Genomic DNA, 17,265 nt, shown 5'->3' with positions numbered 1-17,265 from the left:
CGAACTTCTTTATATATTTTTAAATAATAGCGATATAAAGCAGATTATTTTTGTGGACGTGAGCCGACCTTGTCTGCAACGAACTATTTTAGTTGACAAGTCAAGTGTTACGTCATAGAACAAAAGGCGCAATCGCGATGGGCAATAAAAGCGCATCGCGGTGGGAACAATAGAAGGCGATTGTTTCAATTATCCCCAATTTGTTTCACTCGAAGCTTTTCTCACGAAGCCATTTCCACGCTTTTTAATCAACAATCGCACGATCTGATTTATGACGTTATAAAGGCGCCGCGATGCAGATCGCGATGCAGCAGGCGACCGAGCGTCGCGCGACTCCGAACGCGACCGTTTGTTACGTCACACTGGTGTCAAGTGACGACGAGGTTAATCCCAGGTCAACTTTCACCGAAATTATAAATAGTGCCGATTTAAATCAGTTGATGAAACCGACACCAGATTGTCACCGGGCATCGAACACAACAACAAAGTAAAGAATGAATTGTTTTCTATGATTACAACGTTGGCATCGTGCTGCGCAGTGCGGTTGTGCGCAGCCGGTTGCCCCCTGTTGTTAATTGGTCGCCCCTCGCAGCGGAACAACGGGGGGTTGGTGGAAAGCGTGGGAAGCTCTAGGAGGTCGCTAGGGACAGGTTTGTATGGTTGCGTGGTCTTCAGTGGTTCCAACCTTCTCTCACCGAACAACCTCGTTATTATTTTGCTAAAGTTTACTTATTTTATTTAAGCAGAAAAATGGATTTCCAACCTCGCACCAGCACTAGTTGTAAATATTACAAGTCGACCGAATGTAGCAAAGAGAGAATGTAACTTATGCGCAAATAACATCGCCCTCCTGCATTGTTCCTAAATACCGCATAATATCTAAAGAAGAGTTCGTCTGTATCAATATAGTCGGAAGTGTACCACAGGCTGATAACCGCTGTTGTAGAGACAAAGCGTGCAATGCAATAAACCAACTATTTTCACTCACAGTAAGATCACAATTAAACATAAACATGCGGCAAGTTCTTCTTTGGTGGAAGTAATATCACAAAACACTTAAAAAAATCAGCAAAAAGCAAAGGCACAACTATTTACCACAACCGTATTTCAGGAAGCAACTTCTTATTCGAACACAAAACGTCAAGTCATTCCTTTGTTTAATTTACCGAAGTTTTAGTTCCAATTGCGAAATTTACCGCTTCATTGTGGTGCTTCTTACTTTGAAGTTGTTTAGTTGATGTCTTCACACATTTGACCTCAAGGACATTTCAAGGACTTAAAAGCGGATTAGAAGCGACGTGATTGGTTAATCTGCTCGGCACGTGACTCATGCACGCGCATTCATATTTAAACAGCGTCACAATGTAGACTGTGATGTCACAAATCCCCTGTGGTGTCATAGAGCGCATTAAGGCAGGTATAAGTCGTGGGAACCATTAATAATAAATGAAGCTCGCGTTTAAACGTTTTCGACAAATGTTTATGTAAATCGTTTCTCGGCGAATTAAGAAAATTGCGGCAATTTAAACAAAGGCTTTCCCACGTTCCGAGGCACATTACATTGTTTGAACATAGCGCCCTTTGAACACAAACACCAATAACGCAACAATCCACTTACAACCGATTCCGTTTGTCCGAGGCCAACAACAAGATATAAAGTGAAGTTGTGGGAATTTGCTTCCTTCAAATCCCAAACTTCCCACAAAAACATCGCTTAAACCACCAAAAACATTACAACAATCGACTTGTTTCCCGCCAAACTAATTAACTATCCGCTGGAATTGGCGGGAAAACAAAGCTTTTGTATTGGCCGAGCTAAGTATGTTTTCACCTAACCTGGGTTTTCCCCAGAACAATGGGATTGTAACGTAAGAAACAATGCATTGTGACGTGGCGTGGTTTTGTGAAATAGAGGGAGCATTTATTGAGGGATGTTTTTGTGTAGCTGTTATAAGTTTGCAAGTCACTAACGTTGATAATAGTATTGGGTATTATAGGGGTTAATGTGAATTTTAATTTCAATTTGTAAATCACAGCTGTAGGTTTTGCAACAAGCATCGACATCAACTGATAAAAAGTTACGAAAGTCCAGGATTTCTACAAAGGTTTTAATACAAGTCCATAATGCCACATGAAAGTGATTTCGCCATTAGTTAACCCTGATGTATTTTGAATGCCATAAAGTTACTTGAGAAGTGTGAACTTACTTTGCAATATTTCATCGTTTCGAGTCAAACCCGGCAATTTAAAATCGATAATATCTATATTTATAAACTTATTAAACTTATTAAAGCAGACCCATATAAGAGACTCTGAAACTTCAAGGCGTTTTATTTAAAACAATCTAATTGTTTCTCTACCGTTACCAATAACTTGAAAAAAGCATTTTAAATGATTGATTTCAGGAGAAAAAAAGATTTACAATAATCTTCATTTTACCCAAATAAAATTAATAGTTATTTGACCGAAATTTTTTGTCGAGTCTATTACACGAATAATTACTTTTCACCAAATCGTTATTTCCAGAAGTCTGTATTTTTTCACATCCGACCAAGGACCGAGGTTCTGGGGCGATTAAAACAATTTCTCGGCTCCTAATCGAATTTTACGGCCCTTAAAAGACAAAGAGTCGCTCGCGTCATCAATTAGCGCGCGATGCAGACAGATGCCCAACACGCGACGTAACAATCACCCATTATCTGTACATTGTGACGTTTCGCAGACGCTCGATACAAAGAAGCAGCGCGTTCTCACGATTGTGACGTGACAATGCGATGAAGGGTGCCGACGGGGAATCCCCTGTTTGCAGGATGTTGAGGCGGGAAAGTGCAGGAAGTGGGGGAGGGTTTGGGGGGGGGGGGTAAAACTCGGCGTGAGGGGGTTGTGGACGAATAATTCCTTATCGGAGAAAGTTGATTTGTCAATAAACTTCTAGACGCAATAACTCTTCAAAAATAATTGTAAATGCATAAATCTCATTGCATGAATTTGTTGAACATTAATACTCTATGCGACAACCACAAGTTACTTGCCAGGTAATCACATGAACCCTAAACAACCTAAACTTTTGGTTTCGCGCCCGAACTGATCTTATCGCCTGGAGCCAAGATAGACTGGGGGTGACTTTCTGCTGTGGTGAAAAAATCGAGTTTTTGTTTGCTCGGCGCTGACAACATTTTGTGATTTGCCTATAGCGTATGAATACCCAGGAATATTCTACAGTTGTAATAAGTTCAACAATCTAAGCGAGTTACATTTGCTCGCGACCTGAGGTCAAAGTTTAACTTGAAACCGAATCGCTCAGCATAATGCACTTGGATAAACTTTTTAATCGACAAGCAGGGGAATGTTCTTTGGTGTCAACGTCGGCTGCTGAGATTTTCGTGGGTCTACGAATCTAGGTAACGAGTTACTCGCGGTTGCTGGCACGAAGCGTCCAATCTTGTAATTACGCCGCGTTTGAAACAGACTTGCTGCGAATCCTTAGGCGGATTTAGAGCGGATTAATTTGAGTTGGAGCATCGAAATGTCAGAGTGGGTTTGTCGTGGGAAGCAAAACTGTCGATCTAAGCACAACCTCAACTTCGCGCATTAAAACAAGGATTCTAATGTTGGTAAGTTAGGATGAAAAGTTAACAGAAACATACACCAAAATAAAAGCAACATCACAGTAACTATTCCTATATATTTCACCACGTCCAAATTGTTTCCACGAAGTTATTTAGAGCTTGGTTGAAGGCGGAATGTGGTTGGCTCTGGTTTGGAGTTGGAGATTAATTCAAACTTCAAGTGGCTTACAGGAGCAGCTGGGATGGAGTGAGAGCATTAAGAGGAGGAGCGCCTTGGGAAAATCCGCTGAAACGCGCCGAAAGCTTTTGAAGCAACATTTCCAAACTACTTTGATTCCTGATGTTTGAAATGTGAAGTTCCAACTTAAATGCCGCTGAAGGGATTTTAAAAGTTTTGACTTTTTAACAAGAAATTTACCAAGTCGGTAAGAAACCCCAGTCTGCTACGACACTGATACTAAACCGAGTAAAACTCGCACAAAACTTAGTAAAATCGGGAATTACGTTTTGTTAAGTGTTCAAATTAACACGCAAGGATAGTTTGAACCAAACCCGCCCCAATTTCACCATTTCCAGCCCCAGAATCACACACACGACTTATAAAACTCCAACAGCCTTTAAAGGTTGGTCAAGTGGCGGGAGGAGCAGGAGCAGAGTGGGAGGAGGCGCACGCGCGGCTCGTGTTTACAATCGGCCTCTGCTGTGAGGAGCGTGGGAACCGGCCTCGACCGGGGTTCGCATCGCAGCCACCAGACGCGACGCGGCTTATTTATTACCTCACAACTCCCATTGTTGAACGCGCGGCGGCGGAAAAAGGCGCTTGTTGAAAGTGCGCGCCGGCCCACGCGACACAGACGCTTAAAAGTGACGAAACAATAGACGCCGCGATCAGTTCGGCGAGAGTTCCAAGTAGGATGTCCGTTACTGCTGGAAGCATTTCTTGGAAGAAATATTTGCTAAGTTAGGAAATAAAAAGGAACTTGTTGGATTTAATGCAGCTTGAGTTTATTTAATCGCATTCAGTCGATGGGTTTCAGTTGAAGGTTTTAGTTCAAAGTTAAGGATTTATCAACTTAAAATTTGACAGAAAGACAACTTACAAATACAAGTCACAATAAGCCATTAGATTGTTTTGTTATTTAAATTGCTTTAGATAAAGTTGATTTTTATTGCATCGTTGTTCACCAAGTTATTTTTTATTTTCCAGCTTTAAACTGAGCTAGAAACCTGCTTTCTGACAAATCGCAATATCGCGATAATTATCGACAAGCTCTTTCCACGAGCCAAGGGAATATTTTGCTGCTTTCACCAATGAAGACTGTAATGGCGCCCCACACCCCAACCCTTCCTATGGTCAACACCGGAGCTGTGATGAAAAACGACCGCAGGGTGAGAACTAAACCACGGTCTATTGAGCCAATATAAAATGGCCGACCGCCGCTGGTTAATATAAGGCGGCCTTTATAGGTTAGAGTTTAGTGAAGAAATCCTTACTTGTTTGCGACTGTAGTGTTTAATTTATTTTCCATATCACTTTCGTGTTACTTTAGCGTTTTTTGTGACAACTTTAACAATAGTTGTTTTGTCTTCAGGCTTCGAAACCTCTCATGGAGAAAAGACGCCGCGAAAGAATCAACAAGAGTTTGAACGAACTCAAGTCAATTCTGCTGAACGCGCTCAGAAAAGACGTAAGTTGAAATATACACGTCACGTGTGTTGTAGTTGTTCTAAAGTATTGTACAAAATCAAACATCAATTCATCCAAACGCTAGAAGCATTTGTGTTCAACATTTGCAATACATAATATTGCCGCACATTTTACAAATCCGACCAGTCAGTTCATGATCTAACGTTGCTTTCCCCACAGCAGAGCACTTGCCACTCGAAGTTGGAGAAAGCCGACATTCTTGAGATGACAGTCCGCTACCTCCGCACAATCCAGCGACAGAGGGTCACCGCCGCCATGGCCATGGACCCCGCTGCTATGGGGAACTACCGGGGTGGATACCAGGAGTGCAAGAGCGAAGTTGCGCAATTCATCGACGGAACGAGCGAGAATGTACACCCAGAGGTCAAAGCAAGGTGAGTAAACATAAGAAAAGTGCATCTTTCAAATCTAAGCGACTATGACATCACAATATACGTTTGTAATTAACTTTAAAGCATGAGTTTAAACGTTATTTTCTTCTCAGGTTGATGAGCCACCTCGGTTCTAACATGCCGATCCACCAGGGGAACCCCCTTCCGCCCCACCTGCTGCCCCACGGTCCCCTCCTGACCACCACGCCCCCGGTCCAAGCGGGTCCTGCCCCTCTGCAGATCCGGATGGCCCCAAACCCACACATCCAGCACGCAATGGTCGCTGCAGCTGCCGCAATGAACAGGAGCATGCTACAACAACAACAACAGCAACAACAACAAGCACAACAACAACAACAGCAACAACAAGCACACTTGATGGAGAGCGCGACTTCACCAACCTCCTCACACAGCGGGAAATCCCCACGACCGCGACATGTACGTCACAATAGCGGATCATCTTTCACGTCATCAGGGTTCCCTAGCTCCCCCCTGTCGCTCTCCCCCTCCCCCAAGAAACCCCTCGATGACCGTCAGCTTCAGGGGGGCTTCATGCTCCCTGCTACGTCATCACACCAACCGCTAGATGTTGCACCTTGTTCCCCCGATATGTCGGATGACTGCAGCGCCGCGTCGGATGACGGCAGCGAAGGATCGGAAGTCTGGAGACCCTGGTGATCGGGATTATTATCGCCACAGCGCACCGGATTAAACTTTATTGTTCCTTGTTATTTTTGTGTTTGCTTTTTCGACAACTTTGCAGACTCGAGTCTGTTTTACCTTCCGATGACTTTCTTGCTTTTCTTGTGACTGCCTTCAGCTATAGCGGGGCTCTAGTGACGTCATTAACAAAGGGTTATTTATGACCTCATACTAATCTTATGTAAGCTGCTTCAATTTAAGATGTTTAACATTTTGGAAGTTTGTGTGTTTTTTCAACCGAGGCGCGACAATGTTTCACTCGTGCCTTCAAATGTTTCAAGCCTGTTCATGCCATTTTCTTCTTCGAGAGTTATATAAATATATTGAAAATACATGAAAAGCACTCTTTAACCTCGGTTTGTACTGGCCATTAAATAAGCAAGCCAGGGTAACTTTAAGTGTTTAATCCAAAAACTACTCATTGAATAAAACAGTGGAAATCTTTTTATTTTTCTCCAAAAACGTTTACATAAAAATCTTATTATAAGCGCTTAAACACAGCTGTTTCAATTTGAATTAGGACATGGTTAGGCAAGTCGGTGTTACATACAAGTTTGTGAGAATAGTTTTAATTTGGTATTCCATGTTTTCGGTCGTGTACAAGCGTTAAAGCAACAAATACGAACGAGCGTGGATTGAAACCGAACCTTGCTGGGGTTAGGGGGGCAAGAAACATAAGAAGCGGTGGAACGCGTCACAATAGCGCGATTGTTGGACCATTGTTGGTGCGACGCGATTTGTTGGAATACACAACTGAGGAAAGCTGTCAGCAAATCAAAGTGGAGCCTTTAAACACAACTTTAACTCGGTAAGATCAAACAAGTTCCGCTATAACAATCTATTTGGGGATTAAGACAATAAAAAGTACTTCAAAAAATCATTAAGTTAAGGATTGTTTGACCGCTGATATAGTTTTATTATTAAGACAGAAAATAGTTTCTTCTGAACTTTACTTTCATAAGATTAAAGACATTCGTTAAAGTTTTTACATGTTTAGTATTTGCGCAACTATTTGGGTTTTTAGAAACAAAAATCTTAAAATGAAGGAAATAGTTTTTGTATTATATTAAAATAAATATTTTCCTTGTCTCGTGTTGCCAACATAACGGATTAAAACGACAAGAACCTTCGTACAAAGTTGCCCAATAAATCGACGCCCCCGAACCAGCAACAATGTACATCGACATCAGATATATGTCCAGGTTCGCTTACTGTGAGAACGCGCGCGTGCCTATTCCACAACCATTGTTGCGTCATGGGAAACCGCTGTAAGGTGCCTCTACCTGCTGACGTCACAATAGGCTCGCGCTCTGATTAAACGCGATCCAAACAATGGGTAACAATGGGTGTAGTTGTGAGGTCACGAGCCGGGGTCCCCTGTACACACGCTTAGGGGGGTTAGATTTAATGGGGTCACTGATATGTGGGCGACTTCATCAAATGGGGGCGATTGAGGGGGATGGAGGCGATTGAGGGGGTTAGGGATGTTGGGGTAACGATGGTCCCAGGGGATGTATCGGTGCTATAGAGCGATATTATTGTTATCGGTGCACAGAGACGATATTGATTGTTATTGATGGTTTAGTGCTTCGATAACAGACGCCGCACACACGACATTATAGCGATGAGCCTTCAGGGCGGTTTTTGTACAAAATGTTAAGTTTTGTGAAAAGTTACAGGATTGTGAAACTTTTTTAATATCACTTTACACGAAATAATCATAAACTGATGACGTAACAAGCAGATCTAAAAGCACGCGACTTGACAATTAAATTGTTTCGATTATGACATAATGTGTGGGTAACAATGGACGCTGGCGTTGCATTGTTGTGCGTGCTATTGCGCGATAAAAGTGAATGTTTTTTCAGGTTTGAAGCGATCTATTTGTGGGGCGTGGGTGGGTATTTATAGAAGGGGTCATAATAGGGGTGGAGGTGAGTTGAATAATAAAACTATTTTCTTGGTTCCGTTTGAGCAAGAAACCTGTTGGTATTTAGGCAATATTATGACTCCCTTTAAAAATACTTTTCTTAGCACCAGAAACATTTAGGCCAGGGGTGTCCAACTCAAACATGCTGGCGTGCGAATTTTTATCTTATAACTTCTTCCCGTGCCAAAGTTTCGTAACCGAACCAATTCTTTTTAATCATAAAAGCGCTTTTTTACCAAAAATAAAAACGCTTATTTAAACTTGAAAAAAAAACTGTCTAGTAGAAATGCGCATCACTACATCAAAGTGTCTCTCGGTGATCTGACTTTTGTTTCTTCACACCAAGCTATATAATATTATGTGAATGCAAGCCTCCACACAGTATAATGTTACTAGATCAAAAGTAATTGTTGGTTGTCGTGATTGTCGCGATTGTTTTATATTGTGAACAAACAAAGGTATATTGTGAACAAACAATGGCAATTGACTGTATAACAAACTTAGTATTTTCTGACAATTGGCTGAATAACAAATTGAGCTTTTTTGAGAATTGGCTGAATAACAATTTTAGTATGTTTTGGGGAGGGCTTGCGTGCCATTTTTTATTAGGTCGCATGCCATATTTGGCACGCGTGCCGCTTGTTGGACACCCCTGGTTTAGGCCGTTAATGTCGCACGAATATATTCCCCATTTTTAACTTATTTGCTTTGATTAAATTTGTTCCACACCTTGTTTAGTTTTCCGCCTCTACACTTCTACGTTTCCTCTCCCAATCACTGATTGTTTTGCGCTTTTGTTGTGAAATCGTTGGTTTACAATTAGTGACACACCACGGGCAGTCTTGGTTCAGGCATGCCGTTAACGCTCGTTGTTGAACGCTTGGGCTGAAGGTGATGGTCAAAGGAGAGCTTATGGGCGTTTGCAACAAGAGAAGTTTCTCGTAATAACTTGCATATCCGCATCAGTTCAGTGACAGACATTTAGGCAGGAAATCAATATTAACCAGATTACGATGAGAAGTGCTAAATTGTCGATAATGTGGTAATTGTTTATATGATAATACAAGCTTTGTGACGTAACATTAGTGAAATGTTTCTTATATTGTCAGCTTTAAGGCCCCAGGCAGCAAATGGTTGATAGTTGTGCCACTGAACTTGTTTCATCAAGAACCACATTTGCTTGACGTCACTCCACCAATCCAGGCCGATCCCTGGCTTACAAGTGATGACGCCATCAATCGTGTCGCCCCTCCCAAACCGCTCCCCCCATCTACGTCACAACAACTGATTACGTCATGTAAGCATGTGTAATAACTGAGAAGTTAATTCCACGAAACGAAAATATTAAATACATGAATTAATTTTGATTAAAACAGTTTAATGAATAAGCGAGCCAGGAAAGTTATTACTAAGTGACGTTTGTGAAGGTTTGGTTTGCGATTAAGTTGAGAAATAAATACATTGGTTTACCGCCGACACGATGTTTTACCTTTATATGTTGGTTCTGCTTTGTTCTAAGTTACATCCTTTAACCATTACACCACAAAGCTTTACCTTACAAATCCAGAATTAGTTGCCTTTTAGGAAATGTATTATGACAAAACAACGACAATGGAACCCAGCCTCTTTGTTACGTCATAAGGCACCGCTGTGCCGTGTCAATTCTATATTTATTTCTCGAAGTTTGCTTGACGACAGAAACTAAAATACTATTCTTTTGTGAAAATGTTTTAGCCAACACAAACGTCAATGCTCAAGTGAAATAAACACAAAAGTTGAACGAGCAAAAAATTAAGAATTTCACAATTCCCGCGACACAAAAAAAAATTTAGGGAAAGTATTGAATAACACAGAAGCTAGAACCCATAGTTGCGAAACAATTGTTTTACTAAGTAGATTGCGAAAGTTTTAGTTTTTAGTTATTTCTAAAGATTTCGACAATTATAATACAGTGGCGTCATCCATAAATGACGTAACGCCCTTGTTAGGAGGTGTGAAGAGGTTTGAAGTGTGGAAGTGGCACGCTTTGTGTTGTAACAATGGTCGATTGTTTTAAAAGTGCGAGAATCGCGTTTTGATTGTCGCGAGCACTTTGCGCGTCACGTGGCCAACTTCAAACGCGAGAAGTTTCACAAATTCGCCCGAAACAAAACTTGCGTGAAGTGGATCGGCAAGTTGTAATGACAAGCTGGAATCTCACTCTTTGTAAAACCGCTTCAATTTAAAACCTGCACAAAACGTCGGTTGAGACACGAAATGTAAAGTTGAAGTTTCACCAAGGCTTCGCTGCTTTGAAAGAAGAGGGCCACAGATAATTGACAAACATTTTACAAATGTTCACTTTTTAGGCTTTTTCTGCGGCGATGATTTTTAAAACCTTTATTCGGTTTTGGTGGTTATTAAGTAATATTCCCACTTTTGCATGCTGAGAACACTTAGCACACGATTCACCAAACTTGGCATAACTAAAATAACGCGAGACTCCCATTGTTTAAACCGCCGCGAACAATGCCCAAGGACATTTGAAGGTCATATTATTAATCACGGGCGGCTGATTCGAGACCACCGCTGTCTCGCCGCGCGGGAAGCCATTGTTTATAATCCCGACACTGTGATGTCACAATCCCCCGACGCGAAGTTAAACAAATCAGGCTGGTTTGGGACTAGAGCGGAGGGGGGAAAGGTCATACAAGGTTGTGGATTGCAAACACGTGCAAGTTTTGTTGAGCCAAGTAAGTATGGTTTGTTTAAACAACATATCTTATACTCAGTGCTTTTCAACGTTTAGTCAGTATTTGTTCCCTTTACCAAGAGTTTAACTTGCGAATAATGCAATATCGTATACTCGTGGCCCCAGAGCGTAGAGGGCCAGGCTAGAACCCTGGGTTAAACAAAACTTGTGCGTATAATCAATAAATAGCAATAACACCAAGTTGTAGGGAAGAAATATTGACCAATGACGTTTTTGACCAATAACTCTTTTACTGGAGGTATTACTGCATGAAAACTGACAACAAGTGGCAAGTGGCAAGTATCATGCGTGTGTGGCAAGTATCATGCGTGTGTGGCAAGTGGCACAGAAGGCAGACGTGTCAGCGGGTTAATAGTGTTGAAGGTTGCAGCCCATCCCTCACAAAACACAAACAAACCAGGGAAACTTGAAACTAAGTCTAAACAACTTCGTGTCGCCGTTAGGAGTTCACTTCCCCGCCATAAATCACATTCCACCTAAAAGATGGAACGAAAACTGACGTTCATATAAACAGACCTTCTGGTTGAAATTAAGAGCGCTTAAATAAGATCATGCTTGTAAACTGTGGTTGTTAATATATTTGTTTTAATTTTACTATTTGCTTCACTTATGTCCAGGTTGTGCTGAAGAAGTGAATTTTAGTGTGAAGAGTTAAAGCAACAACATTCACAACTTTGCACAATTGAGATGCGTCATTCACAAAAAACAAACTTGTTTACTTTCAAATCCATTTGCCCTGTTACGTCACAAATGGAAACAGGGTAGGGCCGATTGTTTATTGTTCTAGAGAATTTTCTGTGCTATGCAATATGTGAAGATGCTATTTATAATTCTACATTGACAATGGAAGTTTTTAGTTTTTATTAAATAAATAGGACAAGTAAAAATTAATCGGTTTTAAATAAAAAACGATCAATTGTGAAGTTGATAAACAGAATTCTTTTATAATTTTAATTAAAACTGAGTTCTTTATATTCACAAACCTCGGATTTGCTTTGTTCAAAAATGGCTTTAAAACAAATGAACGTGTTTTCATTTATTGTAAAACCTAAATAAACCCGATAAAACCAATTGAGCCGTAACAAGTGAGATCTCTGGTGGTTTGTGTTCTCCCATTGTGACCTTATAATTATCTCACTGTGACGAAACAATCTTTCATCGGCCAATTACAGATGATTCAGGACTTGAGGCGGCCACAAAAAGCCAGACAAGATTTTGGCGAAAGCTCAAAGGAATCGATAATTCCCAAATCGGTCACATTTGGATTTCGCCCCTCCCCCCCAAAAAAACTAAACCTTTGATTTCAACGCCAGGATCCCATGAGAGCAGCGATTAGTGGGATGAGGCGAGCATTTTGTGAGAGATGTCGCAACAAAACCAAAAGCGCGATTCGTTTGTTACAACCGCGATAAAAATGGCGGGTGCCAATGTTTTAACATGTGCAACCTTTTTTAAAACATGCTCACTTGGTTACAGTTATTTAACTGTGAAGCCCGGATTATGGAACTACGTTAAAAACAGCTTATCATATTTAACTAAAAGTTAAAAAAATACTTGTACCCAAAAAATAGAAAATAAGTTTTTACTGAAATTAGCATCTTAAAATATTTTCTGCTATGTTTCGTTCGCTTGAAACAAAAAGGAAAATAAATAAATTAAAAAAACAACAAAAAAATTTTAAAAAAATATGAAAAGCTCAAATTAAACTTCAAATATCACTCACCTTATGACGTCATAATCCTGGTTACGCACGAGTTAGTACCGAAAACCCCTGAATGTGGGGAGTGTGCCTGTGTGACGTAATAATAGCTCGGAAAAGAAAGGCACGCGTGTTACGTCACAATAGCGAGTGGGCGCGTGTTTGAGACAATGGAGCTCTTGAGTCGAATTAACTCTCAGCGAACGAATCGTCTGCGTTCAACAAATAAACGAGGTTTAAAGTAAAAAGTGAGAAATACAACTTTGTCGGAAGCAGGGGTGTTTGGATGAAAGTTCATTTATTTTCACATATTTATGGAACCTTTTCGGAAATGTATTAAACCATAATATCTACGTTGGGTTGCCAACCCTGACTTCAAAGTGATATTCATCCGCGGTGTTGCGTTGATATTCATCCGCCGAGCACCACTTGTGCGCTGAAGCGTCTCAAGTTTTAAAAGCTCGGATCGTGGGAACGTCAGGAAAGTAAGGTTCTCAACCAACACATCTGTCAGTGGGTGCAACCATGCGTGACCTCACACACTCCCCACACACTTTACTTGTTATTGCTGCCCATAATCCACCAGGGACCTGCTTCGTGGGGGGGCAGGGGATACTGGACACCCCTGGAAGTTAGTTGTGGGGTATTATCTGGAAATAAGCATAAGCTGGTATTAAGTGATTGTGGCGCCTCAGTTTGCAATCCCTTTGCACTTTGTTGAGATTCCAGCGGCTTTTAGTGACTTTCCACTTTTAACAGCGCTTTATTTAACCGCAAAGTATTTCAACGCAAATTTACTACTTAGTTTTGTTTAATTTTGCGTTTGTTGTTCCAAATCAATGCATCTACCAATCAACGCTGAATTATTTAAAAAACGAATTCTAAAAATGTACTTTTTTTTTTCATAGTTGCAGGTTTTGTTGAGTTTGGACGAAGCATCTCATTGATTGGGAAAATGTGAGTTTGTTCTGCTTTAAAACAATGGAGGATGAAACAAAATTCGTCCTAACTTTGATTTGTCTCAGTCAGTGCAAGAGCAGATTGAGTAGCCCTAATATCATGGATTATAAAGAGGTAAGTTACCTTATTCAAACCAAGTAAAGTTGATTTATTCACAAGTTCCAATTAAATTGTAATTTATAAATTACAACTTACCACTTATTAGCATTTGTGACTTTTTGTTTATTACAATATTTTTCTGTATAAATAAAGAACTACGTATGCAACAAACCTTGAAAACGCAAAGTTCGATATTCTCTGTTCGACTCGCACATGATTTTCACTCATCAGTGATTTAGGATTGTAATATTTAAAAAACATAACTTCGCTGAATTGAACTATGTAAAAAGTCAACACAATTTCCATAAATGTTATTTCCCACCGCTCAATCTCAAACAAAAGTTCCAGGTTCAACTTCTTGCTGTGCAATGTTGTATGACAGGGAAGGTGAACCAGCGGCTTGCGAGTAGCATTCCTCTCTTCACTAAGTTTTTTTGTTTCTACTGTCAGTAACTCTTGCACTTTTACTGGGAACCATTTCGTGTTCTAAAAAGTTCAATGTGACGTCATACTTGCATTTATTCGCATCGACCACGTTTATTTACAAACACTTAACGCCGACGCACACAACGGTTCAAGAAGGCACACCCCCCGAAAGTACCCCTCAAGGAGTTAGTCTGTACGCGCGCCATCTTTTGTTACGTCACAATCCACAATCCACCAACAATCAGTTTCAATCGTTGTTTGTTTACCACGTTTACCCAAAGATTAATTTCAATTTGTTGTTTTTAAACAGAGGCCGTTTATTCGGCAACAGATTTACTTATGTCGTCACAATACAAACGCCTGGGTGCGCGTGGCCATTGTTAACCATTGTGACATAATAAGCTCCATTGTAGAGTAGCGACGACGTTTTATGTGGTTGGTAAATATCGGCGCGACAAAGTAATACATAGCGAAGCTTTGCTGTCATCTAGCGGTAAAATAATAGTATAAAATCACACACTAGGTGGCGCTTAAACTTAATTTTGCAAACCTAAACCCGATGCTTTGGTGAAAACAACGAACGCTTTGTATAAAAAGTAAACAACTTATTGGATAGGTTGGGTTAAATGCTGGAGAGCCAAATGCCAAACCACATGCCCCATAATTAGGAATAAATCGTTTAACTCAAGAGGAATTGTAAATATAGGGTTAGGGTTAAACGTAAATATAGTTTACAATTTAAACGTAAATATTGTCTAACTTTGTATAATGTCATATATCAGGTTTGGTTCAAGCAAAATTTTACCAAAACACCAACTGCAAATTATTAAAGCATAATAGAAGAGAATGGTTAAATATTGCGTCGTAAAAGTTGTTTAATCAAGCTCAGGACCTCCCGCACGCCACCTAACGAAACAAAATAATATTTAGGAGTTGCCGCTCGGTCGTAAATAACTTCAACTGGTCAAAGGTATGGTGACGTACGTGATGACGTGAATAGTGACGTCACGGCTGGAAACAACCGTTCGACCATCGCATCAATTTCATACCGAGTGTTTTGTTGTCGCACTCTAAATGTCTACTACCCTGCAGCATGCACGACTTGTGCACTTGTTTCTCGCGTTGCCAATTCGCTAGCGTCCCTAATTCGCAGAAACTATTGGTTTACGTTGAAATGGTGATTGCATTCTGCGCCCATATAAGCGCGCGTGTTATTAGTTTTTTGGTGCAACATTACTTCGACGCCCATGAGCAGTAAACGCTCCAATTACAAAATTATTGCTACGTGTAAATCGTTCGCCTTTTACTATAAAATAAAGAAATAAAGCAGTACCAATCAGGTATTTGGCACTTGTTATTACCTGCATGTGCAATGTTTCACATTCATATGGGGTTTCTTTTCACCATTATCGACGTAATGTATATTATTTACTCAACCACGCTACCTAGCGGCAGGTGTTGACGTTTATTTGTACCACAAGGTGGTGACAAACAGCTGCTTGGTAAATTCTATTAAACAGCATTTCTAAACTTGAGCGGCGCTCATCGTTCGTTGTGCCGTTAGACAATGATGATGTTACCAGAGTTCATTGACTCGATTGGCAGCTTTCAGCGTGTTCAACAAAACATGTAGACTTTTATCAATTTTCTAAACATTTGCTACTTTTTTAAACTTTATTACGATTAATTGCATAAAGTGGTAATAATGCTAATCAACCGAACTACCGGGTCCTCAGTGCAAGCATAACACAAAGGTTTTATTCTTTATATTACAAAGCCTCGTTCGCCTCGATATAAAGTTTGTACCAAAGCGAACGAAGCGGCTTTAACCGCACGATCGAAACCATCGCAATAAAATGTTGGCATTTTGTCTTTATCGCTTCGGTAGCATGGTATGAATCTATTTTGTTGGTTTACTTCTAAATTGTTTTACTCCAATGTAAACTATTTTTAAGGGGTCCATTCCTTTCTATTTCGTTATATTTGAAGGCGTCAAACTTTTACATTTCTACAGGCACCGCACGCGGCAGCGATGTTTACTTTGTCTCTACTGCGCGCTATTCAGGCCGGTACGCAAGTAGCTCGCCCAAGCAAATGTTTCTGGCCGAAGTTATAACTGGGAAATACTGCCAAGGTGCTCAGTCGATGCGGGTTCCCCCCATGTAACATAATAACCATCCCTAAGGCAGTGTTGTAGATAGACCGGGTGGACGCCACTGCATAGCCTTCTTATCTTGTAACATATAATTAAATTTATGTCAGTTCAATTTTACATTTGATTGCACATTTGGCATTGACTTGTTTCTAAATCTTAATTTTTGTTTAGATTGTTTGATAACGTTATAACGCCTTCGTTCTTAACACGAAGTCGTTATATGTAATCCCAAAGTAATTGCAAGTCTCGCTTCAATTTCGCAATAATCAAAATACTCTCACGTCACAAAGGGCTTCCGTCTCACAACAATTCAATCATAAACAAAAACAACCAAGAAGTGTGACGTCACAAGGCGCATTGTTAGGACATGGTAAGGGACGCGCGAAGTTAAAGTGTCATAAAGCGGGTCAAGCCCTGGTTTATTGGTTTGTTGTTGTAAGTGTTTCGTTATTTGCTTAGCCCCTGGCAGAAACTGTCACAATTCGCGTCTTAATGTTATAACATGAAAAAAAAAACCTGCTAAAACTCGAGTGCAAATGTGAAACTGGAAACATTAGAAGATACGGGTAAAAATAAAATGGACAAAACATTATTTGTGGGAAGCCACGGTCTCAAGCAAACATTCACCGTAAAGTGGCGGCAATAATCGTGCAACCTGGTCAAACAAAGTGGAAACAAAGTGGAAGTGATAGAAAGAACCAGAAAGTATTCACCCACATTCCACATTTACTTAAATCACAGAAAGTAAACTTCTTTACAGAACTTATCGGTTGAGTTCACACAATCCACAAACGTGTTGTTGCGTCACAATGCCACGCTCGATTTCGAAACAGCGCTTAGTGCAAACGATTGTTTCGCAAGAATGGCTACGTCACAGTTGCAGAGAAGAACGCT

At 40.5% G+C, this 17,265-nt stretch overlaps 1 protein-coding gene across 1 annotated transcript; it reads left to right on the top strand.

The window, feature by feature from the left end:
* The first annotated feature begins 4,523 nt into the window (after positions 1 to 4,523).
* LOC146141366 (transcription factor HES-1-like) lies at positions 4,524 to 6,821 on the top strand. The gene is made up of 4 exons (XM_083391792.1): positions 4,524 to 4,958; positions 5,162 to 5,257; positions 5,437 to 5,651; positions 5,762 to 6,821. The coding sequence occupies exons 1-4, from the start codon at positions 4,881 to 4,883 to the stop codon at positions 6,324 to 6,326; spliced, it is 954 nt and encodes a 317-aa protein (XP_083247918.1). The 5' UTR covers positions 4,524 to 4,880; the 3' UTR covers positions 6,327 to 6,821.
* Positions 6,822 to 17,265: the final 10,444 nt, after the last annotated feature.

Source organism: Ascidiella aspersa, chromosome 6 (assembly GCF_963924565.1).
Source record: "Ascidiella aspersa chromosome 6, kaAscAspe10.2, whole genome shotgun sequence".
Taxonomy (NCBI): Eukaryota; Metazoa; Chordata; class Ascidiacea; order Phlebobranchia; family Ascidiidae; genus Ascidiella; species Ascidiella aspersa.
The sequence above is the reverse complement of the archived record's forward strand: the minus strand, read 5'-3'. Positions and strand labels throughout refer to the sequence as shown.

Bases quoted from the DNA above. Each gene is read 5' to 3' on its own strand.
- LOC146141366 (XM_083391792.1), top strand. From the start codon at position 4,881: ATGAAGACTGTAATGGCGCCCCACACCCCAACCCTTCCTATGGTCAAC. The intron at 4,959-5,161 runs GTGAGAACTAAA...TTTTGTCTTCAG, and splicing joins TGATGAAAAACGACCGCAGG to GCTTCGAAACCTCTCATGGA. The intron at 5,652-5,761 runs GTGAGTAAACAT...TTTTCTTCTCAG, and splicing joins CACCCAGAGGTCAAAGCAAG to GTTGATGAGCCACCTCGGTT.